The sequence below is a fragment of the Hibiscus syriacus genome, unplaced genomic scaffold (assembly GCF_006381635.1).
Source record: "Hibiscus syriacus cultivar Baekdansim isolate YM2019G1 unplaced genomic scaffold, ASM638163v2 tig00110831_pilon, whole genome shotgun sequence".
Taxonomy (NCBI): domain Eukaryota; kingdom Viridiplantae; phylum Streptophyta; class Magnoliopsida; order Malvales; family Malvaceae; genus Hibiscus; species Hibiscus syriacus.
In genome coordinates, this window is record NW_024062882.1 from 5,763,343 (window position 1) to 5,774,460 (window position 11,118).

Consider the following 11,118-nt stretch of genomic DNA (forward strand, 5'->3'; position numbering starts at 1 on the left):
AAACAACATTCATAGTTAAATATTAAATGGATTATTGTTTCAATGGCATTAATTAGTTGATGATTTGGAATTTCAAGGGAGCGTTGCTTCGTCCTTTACTTGCTTGTTCCATAGCAACTTGTTTGAATGAGAATATTTCATTTGAAAATCGAACAAGTAGAGCAGAGCAACATGAAACGCCAAAATATGGGATTTTGATTCCACCGCTGCCATTGATGAAAGCTTCTAACAAATCCATCAGAAGAAAACTCGCAAGTTGTTTCTACGCTAAAACAAACCTTTCTGATTTAATTTAATCCTTCACCTACAAATCAAACCAATTACAAACACAAATAAATCCGAAAAACAACCACAACATTCTAAGATTGTTAATACTTCCTGAATATGATTTTTGGTGAAACCAGCTCAGTGGCCTTTTCTACGAACTTTCTCTCTATCCTTGAAACCGTAATCCGTTACGAAATCGGCAGCCAACACTGTTATATCGGGTGAGATCCCAGTCGGATTTGTCACTCGGATCGTGTGCCTCGGTTGTGTTCCACACCTCTCCAATCCGCTACCACTATTGATCCGGATGCGTATTTCTTCGAAATCCTCGGCAGCGACGGGTTTCCGCTTTCCCGTCTCGATGTCGAAGCTTCTCTTGGCCTCTCTGGGATCATAGGCCGGGCCAATGACATTGAGAGCCAAAGAGAGGAGATGACTCCACCCTGACCATTGCCCTGAAGTTACTTTTAGACTTGGGGATTTTGGACAAGAATGTCTCCAACACGTTGCGAATACAACCGCGATTATAAGGGTACTTTTCAAATCGTATCGGTACCGGAAATTCTCGTACGTTGTCTGCAAAAACATAAAATAAGCAAGGCAGAGAAAGAGGACAGACAGTAAATGAAGGTAAAGAAGAGATCAGAACCTGGTTGGTAAAAATCAAATAGAGATGGAACACGGTGAGGCCTCCAACGAACCAGGCGGTCATAAAGTATATATAAGAATCGCGGAAACGGGGACTTCATGAATGCACTCCAGAGGTTACAATGACATTCGGCCATTATTTTCTTAATGTTTATCCAGCAGAACAAAACGTACAGGCATAGTATGGTTGTCGAAAACACAAACATGAGAAGAATCTATAATTTCTCTGTCAAGAAACGACTTTTAAATGTCAGCCTCGACGATTAAAAAGCTCCCAAGACGAAAGCCAGCAAATGACATGAGAATCACGTCAATGTCATAGAAACCTATCTTAAATCCTACCTCTTAAATTGATTCTTACAAAGCTGACTGGAAGTTCAGGTTAGGAAAGTTCTATGAGAAGCATATCTTTATAACAAAAGAAGAGTTCCAATTTACCAATGACCGAAAATGTGATTTTCGAACGGTAGATTGCATGATCGCATCACTAAGTAGACTCTGAGATAGCGAATCGAATTATTTGGTTGTTGTTGTCACTACTTCAGAGCAGGGTTTTAAAAAACGGTCAGCGACCGCGATTTCGGCCGTGATATAGCGGTTTCGCCGCCGTCCGAGTTACCCGCGACGGCCGCAATAGCGTCCGCGACAGCCGCAATAGCGCCCGCGACAGCCGCAATAGCGCCCGCGACGGTCGCAATCACGGTAAATCCGAAATAACCGAAAACGCGACCGCGATTTGAAACCCTGCTTCAGAGTACTAAGCAAGGCATCATTGACTAACATGAAGAACTTGTACTCCTAATCACTTTGTGAAAGGTGATACATAAAGTCCATCTCTGCTATCATCTCTTATGCCATTATTTCGAGAAAGGCAAGTTTCCAAAGACGAGAACGATTGCTTCTTTTGATTCAACAAGGATCAGCTAACCCACATTTTTCATGACCTGGAAAATACTAAACACAGAAGCTAAATATACCTTCCCGATACATTGCCCCACCCACGGACAATGGTGATCGAAACGCTCGACGCAGTTGTTGCATATCGACAATGCGAGCAACGCGGCGGACGGTATAACATACACGTGTGGCAGTATTTAACCTTGACAATCACACCATTAACCACAACATCTTTGGTAGGAGGTAAATTAGGAAGACCAGCACTGCTCTGACTCCCCAGCCAATCCGTAGACATAGTCGAAACATCTTCCTCTGGTTCCGGAGGATGATCGTTTCGAGGAATGATACCGGGATCTCTCCCAGAAGTGAGCAGCAGCAGAATAAGATCCTGAACTAGTTTGACAGGCAAAACATTAATCACTGAATAAGCCCAAACAATCAACAAAAAATCAAAGAGATTTGTTCAATTATCTTCAGTTAATGGAAGATGAAACTTACATATATGGTTAACAGAATTAGAATAGCTACAATGAGACTGCCCATATGAGTCGAATGCACGAATGATTCTTCGAGAAACAAAAGCGCAAAACAAAACGACTGGGATCACAATCAGAGATATCGTAAGGAAGATTGATCTTACATCTGGACCAAATATAACTCTACCTCCAAAGAAAAATTTCTGGACAGAAATTATACAAAAATGTTTAAGTGCAAGAACAATTATTTAAAAACAAAAATGGGGAAGAAGAAAATCACATTGCTTCCTTTCCAAACTTGATAGACTCGAACCGGAGTGGCATTGTAGTCGATGACACGGAGGTCGGAATCAGTGAGCTGAGCCGACAACGGTGCTCTGTACATCTCTTGGAACCACAATCAGATCTCTCTCGTCTCTATATAATCTAATTCTTCGTCCTTTTCAGTGCCATTACATTTTCCCACATTATTGTAATTATTTTGGGTTTCCCTTGTTTTGGGGAACGTAGAAGAAGATACACCAGAAAGAAAAGATGGGTTTTTTTTAATTTTCTTTTTTGCTTGTTTGTTTTTGTTGTTGTTTTTTACCTGGAAAAAAGATAGAAGGGAAAACGAAAAGAGAAAGGAAAAGGGAAATTTTGGTGCTTTTAATGCAACAGAATGTGTCTCCAGAAAGCTCAAAGCCAGAAGCGATGGAAGAAAGAGACAAGAAAGATGGTTACAGAACGGGATTTTGCATATTTCGTTCGCATGGCGACTTTCCGCCACGAGTCGGATCGCCGATTTTGACGACTATCTGCTGAACTCTTTCATTTTTTGGGTAAACTACCAGTTGACCACTTTACTATTTAGCCCTTTTATTTTATCATCGATCTTTTAATTTTGTCCAATGACACCACATAACTATATAATTGTTTCAATCAAGCCATTAACCGTTAACTGTTGACGGAAATGATGATGTGGCAATTAAAGGAATTGGCATATTATAGTTAAGTGGGTTGATTGAAAAAATTAAATAGTTAAGTGGTCAACTTAGTAGTGCCTTTTAACTGCTACGTCATCATTTCTGTCACAGTTAACGGCTAATGGCATGATTGAAACAATTATATAGTTATGTGGTGTGATTGGACAAAATTAAAAGATCGATAGTAAAAGTAAAAGGGCTAAATAGTTAAGTGGTCAATTGAGTAGTTTACCCTTTATTTTTCACCTTTGTTTCTAGGGTAAACTACACTGAATAATCTTTTAACGTTTAGTATATTTATATATTGTTACTAAACTTTTAAAATTTACAATACAATCATTAATCTTTAATTCATTATGTTATTATTATTATGGTGACTTTCATCTGTTGTCGTTAAAAAACTCAAATGACACGTTAGTACTCTTTTTCTCAATAAAATTAATTTTTAAAATCAGTTTTTTTCTTATAATTTAAAAATAAAATTATTTGTAATCTCAATATAATCCTAACTTGATTTTATGGAATGTCAATTGCCTTACCCATTGCTTAGACAAATCACAGTTGCTTTTTTGACAGCGCCTAATATAATAATATGGAAAAAAAATTAACCAATGACCAACACATGCAATAGCAGTAGTAGCCATGAGAGGGCAGAAAACAAGCACAAAACAGAAGTTCCATTAAACAAACACTTCCATATTACACGATAATCAACGTTTCACATAGCGCTCACCGAGCACAAACCGAGGTCCCGCTCGTTTTATTCGATTGCAGCGACGGCTAAACCTAAGATGTCACGAATTTAAGAGTGTTTGCCTTCTCTTGCAATGTATCGAGAAGACTGTCGAAGCTTTTCTTGAAAGACTCCACTCCCTCGTCTTCCAGCTGTGAGCCGACTTTGCCCCAATCGATCCCCAACTTCTCTAGCGCACTATAGATGCCTTCCGCTTCAGACACGTTGGCGTCTATCGTCCTTGAAACCGTGCCGTGATCCATGAAGGCTTGGAGAGCTTGGTCGGGCATGGTTGAAACCTGCAACCACCACAAATGGCCGAAGATATATTACCGGGTTATTCATCAACTCAAGTTGAAAACAAAACTTTATTCGACAAGAAGATAGCTCACTGTGTCAGGTCCGATAAGAGGAGCGACATATAGAGTGTCTGGGTAGGCAGGGTTCTTGACACTGGTTGAGGCCCACAGCAACCTCTGTTTCTTGGCACCCTTCTTCACCAAAGCTTCCCATCTTGGACCGGAGAATTTCTTCTGGTAGAGCCTATATGCCAGTGCTGCTTGTGCTACCGCAGCCTAAAGAAGAGTGAACATACCATGACGTAAGCGGATTTTGACATGTAATTCGGTACATATTTGAAGTGCACACAAGTGTATATTGCGGTTTAGTTACCTTTCCTCGGAGATCAAGGGCTTCCGGTGTTCCAATTGTTTCGAGCATTTTGTCAATGAGGGTGTCTACCCGACTGACAAAGAAGGAAGCCACACTTGTAACCCTGGAGAGATCACTCAACCCAGAAGCCTCAAGGCCATCCAGGTAGGCATCGATGACAGCTTCGTATCTGACAAGTGAAAATATGAGCTGCATATACACATAAGAAACGAAAATGAAGTTTAGAACATAAAAGAAACAAATATAATATGAATGTACATGCAAGATACATCCTATATTTTCTAAAACTTCAGCGGAACAAGCCCAATATTATAATGCTGCAAACAGTATCATGATTGCAAAGATTTTCCGATCAGATGAAAACAGTCATCGTGTTACTGCTAATGGCACATTTAAATGCTAAATTAGGTGTAAGAGTAGATGCTCATAAGAATTTTCATAAAACAGACTAGTGAAGCACAAGACAACATCTTCCACTCTAATTTAAGCAAGGGAAATCGGAAATACATACGGTGACATTCACACTTATTCCATTCGCAATAACTTCCTTGATCGAAGGAATGCATGGCGCTGTTGCGGGGATCTTAATGTACACATTGGGACGATCAACCACTTTATGAAGATATTTGGCTGCCTCAATGGTCCCATTGGTATCGTCAGCTAGCCTGGGAGAAACCTCAACAGAAACATAACCATCACCTCCATCTGTTTGATCGTAGATTGGCTCAAAAAGTTTGCAAGCATCTTGAATGTCCTTCACCACTAACTCCCAATATGCACTTTCGATATCTTTCCCTGACTGTACAAGATCCCTACAATTTCAAGCATTTTTAAAGACATGGTTATTCAAAAGAGAAAATGATATCATCAAACATCAGGACATCACGATAACCAGACAACTGAAATTATATTCATTTTCCTTTCTGCGGCTGCAACGTATTTAGGGTATATTATGACATGAAAAGATAAGCCTCAATGACTGAACAAGATAACAGGATGAACACACAGATTTTACAAATTTTATGTGAAAAGATTGCAAAAACCTTAGGTTCACAGACCCCATTTTTCCTCCTGAAGAATTTGATTCTATCGTACCATGAACTTTTCGTACCGGACCAAATAGAGTTCAGGTTACAATCTCTAACATCTATGTTATTTAGCATTACTTAAAACAAGGGTTTCACTAAGCATACCTGAATTGGTCATTGTAAGCATTCGAAGACGATATAGCTTTCTGGAAAATCTTCAATAACAAATTTAAGATTGTAAATCAAATAGACAAAAAAAAAACACTAAAACTACAGATAAAAACACAAAAGCATAGCCGGCAGCATTTACCGCTGGGTTGCTAGTGACACCTCTAACCCCACTTTCAATCAGCGGCAGCAAATCAGTGACCGGCCGACAAAGGTTGTCGTACCATGGACTCTGCCCTTCTTTCTCATAGAGATCATGCAAACTAGTCCTCTTCACGGAACTACCGTTTCCATCACCAAGAGAACATCTGACACTACAAATATCAAAACACAGCCGAAATCAGCGCAGACAAAATGAAAACCAATCAAAGCAAATTCATTTCCACATCAAATCAAGAAATGGGATCAAAACATCTACATGCATAAAAAACCTTTAAAGAAGACAACCTTAAACAAACAAAGGGCTTCGGCAAAAAGAGAAGAAATACTTACACCAAAGAGCTCTTGAAAGGGTGGTTGTTGATCGAGGACAAGGATGAAGATGAAAGCAGCTTGGAGTTGAAACCGGGCCTTGCAGGGAACCCAACGAAGCATTTAAGAGAGGAAGAAGATCTGGGTTTGAGAGATGATGAAAGGGAAGCGGCTGGGGTGGGGCTAGAGAGCTTGGAAATGGTGGCCATTGAGAAAGAACAAAGGGATCACAGGCTGAACAGAACGGAGGTTGGTGATGGTAAAATTTGTATCTTCTCCTAACTTTAGAATTCAACTAGAGAGAATGGATTTAGAGTGGATTTGAGTTTTAGATATATACGAGGTGGGTTTGGAGGGTAGGAGTAAACAGGTTTTATTTATTTTTTACCATAAAATTACCCTAAAAATTTTTTATGTGAGTCATCAATTGAAAAATAATGACCGATCTAACATTAGAGAGAATAAGGCACACCGGATGAAAAAAGCTTTAGGGCTAAAACGCATTCGGTTAAACACACTAATCGATGTAATAGGTTCCTATGAGCTTACAAGTTGTTATGAGTTAGTTAGTGATAAGTAGTTGAGTTTTCTGTTACAAGTTGTTATGCTTCTGTTTAAGTTGTTATGGTTCTATTTCAGTTCAGTTGAGTAAGCTCATAAAGCTATAAATAAGCTGTGTTGTAACTAGAAATGTATCTTCTTCATTTTCCTTCTTTAACAAGGTTTTGAGAGCCTCTTCTCTCTTTTCTCTTTCTATGTTCATTAAACTGTGTTAATGAACCTTGACATGGTATCAGTCGCCAATCCTAGTTGTTTCTTCCGCTGCTAGTTCGTTTCTTGCTCATCATGGTTGATCTAACTTTATATCTGATTCGAGGTTCTGAAACTGTATCTCTAAATACTTCTCCTGTAAGTTCGATGATAGCTCCGTTGGGGATCAATGGGATTCAGCATATCCCTAAGCATGATACTGTCAAGCTTACCGAGAGCATCGACCTGCTTTGGAAACATCAAGTGGCTTTGATAGTTGATGGCTATGGATTGACAAGCTTTCTTTCCAATGATGCAGTTTTATCGGATGAGTATGTTACAAATGTGTCTGGCCAAACTGAGGTTAATCCAATTTTCTTGGTTCATAGGCAGCAAGATAAATTGCTAGCTTCTTGGCTGCTCACCACGATTGGGACTGAGGTTCTTCCTCATCTTACTGGCCTTACAACAAGCTCTTCCATATGGTCTGCTATCTCTCGATTGTTTGGTGCTCGATCTGCTGCCAAGATCTCATCCCTTAGACACAGCTTATATACTCAAAGGAAATATGGACTGACTATTAGTGAGTATCTTGCAAAGATTAAGTCAATATGTGATTTACTTAATGCTTCTGGCAGTATTGTTACTGAGCAGAGTTTGAGTCTACCATCGCTATTGCGTCTCGTGATAGTCTGTCTTTAGAAACTTTGACTGATATGTTAATAGATTGTGAGGCCAGACAGAAAGTATTCATGCATGAAGATGCTATGGCTAACTTGATCGTTTTACCTAAGGAGGTAAATAACGTTGAGGTTGAAGTTAAAGAGAGCGATACTTCACAATTACGTTCAGGTCAAAATCGAGACTATCAAGGTGGTAGTTATCGGGGTCGAGGCCGATGACGGAGTTCTAACAAACCTCAGTGCCAATTGTGTGGTAAGTTTGGCCATGTGGTGCAAAAATGTTATCACCGCTTTGATCGTGACTTTACTGATGTAACTGGAGGTGAGGAGTAGTCTAGTGATGGCCAGAAACAGTTTGCTCGAATGAATTCAGTCAAGCAGCAATCTGGAGGGCAAGTGCTTTCTCGTACGTTTCAGCCCTTCTCTCACTCTTTTGTTTCTTATTCTCATCCACCAGTGTTTTATTCGGCTGGACCTGGTTCATCAGGTATGACTGGTGTCCCTCATATCTCAGGGTACTATCAATTTCCCATATCTTCTGGACAGCCAATCTTCGCTCTCGCGGCTCCTACAGCGTTCAACTCTTCTATTTCTGCTAATTCAGTTCGTTCATCAGTACCTTGTGAGACTGCCTGGTATCCTGATACAGGTGCTACGTATCATGTCTCGAACGATCTACAAGCTTTTGACTCAGGTATAGTTTACACCGGTGTAAATACCTTACTCATGGGCAATGGTGAAGGGGTCAAAATTAATCATATTGGTCGAGGTTTTTTACCTACAAAACAGAAGTCTTTAATTTTACGAAACATGTTGCATGTTCCTAATATTAAGAAGAAGCTATTATCTATCTCACAATTTATACGTGATAATAACATTTTCCTTGAGTTTCATGCTTTTGAGTGCTTTGTGAATGATGCTCAGACCAGAATGCTTCTTCTTCGAGGGAAACTCACGGATGAGGGGCTATATCAGTTGTTGCCATGTGATGATCAGCAGTCATATGATAAGCAGAATGCAGGGTTTCAAGCTCACAATGTTTCTGGTTCACATGATGTTTTGGAGATATGGCATAGAAGGCTAGGTCACCCCTCTATGGATGTGGTCTTGTCGGTTATGAAAGCTTGTAATATCTCTTCAAATAAATCTAAAGTCAATCATGGTTGCACTGCGTGCATGCAAGGCAAAGCACACAAATTGCCTTTTTGTAAGTCTTTGATTAAATACAATGAGCCTTTTAAATAGATTGTGTCTGATGTTTGGGGACCTGCACCAGTTGTTTCTTCAGATGGTTTTGCCTACTATGTCTCGTTCATTGATGTTTTCAGTCGACACACGTGGGTTTATTTGCTCAAACGTAAATCTGAAGTCATGCAATGTTTTCTTGACTTTGTTAAAATGATTGAAGTTAAATTTGGTCGTAAAATCAAGATGTTGCAATCTGAAGGCACTCCAGGTCGTTTGCCTAGAGAATGAACCTTGCTCCATCAAGGAAGCCATGTGTAGTCCTCAGTGGGCTAAAGTTGTGCAAGAGGAATATGAGGCTTTAATGAAGAATGAGACTTGTTCGTTAGTTCCTCTTCCCAAGGGTCGACATGCTGTTCACTGCAAATGGATCTTCAAGGTAAAAAGAAATCCCAATGGGACTGTGTCTCGCTACAAGGCTCGTCTCGTAGCCAAAGGGTGTCTTCAGCTAGCTGGAGTTGATTTCCATAAGGTACTCAGCCCAGTGGTCAAGCCAACCACTATTCGTGTTATTATCTCACTTGCTTTGTCCAAATGATGGTAGCTCCATCAAGTTGACATCAATAATGCTTTTCTAAATTGTGTGTTGACTGAAGAAGTTTACATGAAGCAGCCGTCTGGATACAAAAAAAGAAATGAAGGGTCGGTGTGCAAACTCAACAAAGCTATCTATGGTCTGAAACAGGCTCCTCGTGCCTGGTTTGATAGTCTTCGAATATACTTGATTTCGGTGGGATTAGTTTTGGCACGATCAGACTCCTCACTGTTTGTTCAAAAATCAGCTATTAGCATAATGTATGTGTTAGTTTATGTCGATGACATAATCCTAACAGTGAGTAGTGCAGATGAAGTTCAAGAGGTGATCAATGACCTGAACAAGCAATTTTCCTTGAAAGACCTTGGTTCTCTTAATTATTTTTTGGGGATTGAAGTATGCTATGATGCTGATGGGTTAGTTTTAAGTCAGAAGAAATACATCTATGAGTTATTAGAACGGTATGGCTTCAGTGATGCTAAAAAACTTCCTACTCCTATGGTTTCTACAAACAAGCTTTCAGCAAATTGTGATGAGCTCATTACGAATGGCGCTGATTACCAAAGCATAGTAGGTGCCCTTCAATATGTCGTAGTAACTCGTCCTGATATCGCTTACTCGGTAAATCGAGTATGTCAATTCATGCAGACACCATGTAATACACACTTTCAAGCCGCCAAGAGGATCCTGCGATATCTTCGAGGTATTGCTGACTATGGGTTACGGTTTACCTCATCATCAAGATTATCTTTAACCGGGTTTGTTGACGCTACGTGGGCCTCTGATGTTGATGATAGGAGGTCCACCTCGGGGTTTTGTATCTATTTTGGAGGGAATCTCGTTGCATGGAGCTCTCGTAAGCAGCAAGTCGTTGCACTATCTACTGTTGAGGCTGAATATAGGAGCGTTGCCTCTACTGCTGCTGATATAGTGTGGATTAGGGCTTTGCTCGAGGAACTTCACGTTGATGTGCATGGTCGAGCAACCTTGTGGTGTGATAATAGGAGTGTCGTGGATGTTTGTGCTAATCCTGTTCTTCATTCAAAATTCAAGCATGTTGAGCTTGATATGTTTTTTGTGCGTGAAATGGTAGCCGCTGGAAAATTGCAGGTGCATGAGGTTCCTGCTTATGAACAAGTTGTTGATGTATTGACAAAGCCCCTCTCAGCGCCTATGTTTGTAAAGCATCGACAAAAACTCTTGGTCACTCGATTGCTTAGAAGATAGGAAGAGCATGGGAAATGTTAAGCAGCAGTTTACTGTCTCGGATGTTGGCAAGCATGAGGAATATTGATCATTGATCCATACTCTGCTACTTAGGAGGTTAGAGAGCATTGGGAATGATTGGCAATATAGAAGTGCAGAAGATGGGTGAATGTAATAGGTTCCTATGAGCTTACAAGTTGTTATGAGTTAGTTAGTGATAGGTAGTTGAGTTTTCTGTTACAAGCTGTTATACTTTTGTTTAAGCTGTTATGCTTCTATTTCAGTTCAGTTGAGTAAGCTCATAAAGCTATAAATAAGCTGTGTTGTAACTAGAAATGTATCTTCTTGATTTTCCTTCTTTAACAAGGCTTTGA

At 39.9% G+C, this 11,118-nt stretch overlaps 1 protein-coding gene and 1 pseudogene across 1 annotated transcript; both read right to left on the reverse strand.

Annotated features, from left to right (window-relative positions):
• Positions 1-291: 291 nt before the first annotated feature.
• LOC120142682 lies at positions 292-3,020 on the reverse strand (annotated as a pseudogene).
• Positions 3,021-3,911: 891 nt separating this feature from the next.
• LOC120142924 (transaldolase-like) lies at positions 3,912-6,619 on the reverse strand. Its single transcript, XM_039157387.1, has 7 exons — positions 6,347-6,619; positions 5,997-6,168; positions 5,852-5,901; positions 5,170-5,470; positions 4,659-4,847; positions 4,379-4,561; positions 3,912-4,285 (listed from the first exon to the last, which is right to left on the reverse strand). Exons 1-7 carry the CDS (start codon positions 6,532-6,534, stop codon positions 4,040-4,042), a joined length of 1,329 nt encoding a protein of 442 aa, XP_039013318.1. The 5' UTR covers positions 6,535-6,619; the 3' UTR covers positions 3,912-4,039.
• Between the last annotated feature and the right edge of the window lie 4,499 nt (positions 6,620-11,118).

Bases quoted from the DNA above. Each gene is read 5' to 3' on its own strand.
- LOC120142924 (XM_039157387.1), bottom strand. From the start codon at position 6,534: ATGGCCACCATTTCCAAGCTCTCTAGCCCCACCCCAGCCGCTTCCCTT. The intron at 5,471-5,851 runs GTATGCTTAGTG...TTGAAATTGTAG, and splicing joins GCTTACAATGACCAATTCAG to GGATCTTGTACAGTCAGGGA. The intron at 4,562-4,658 runs GTAACTAAACCG...ACTCTTCTTTAG, and splicing joins CCCTTGATCTCCGAGGAAAG to GCTGCGGTAGCACAAGCAGC.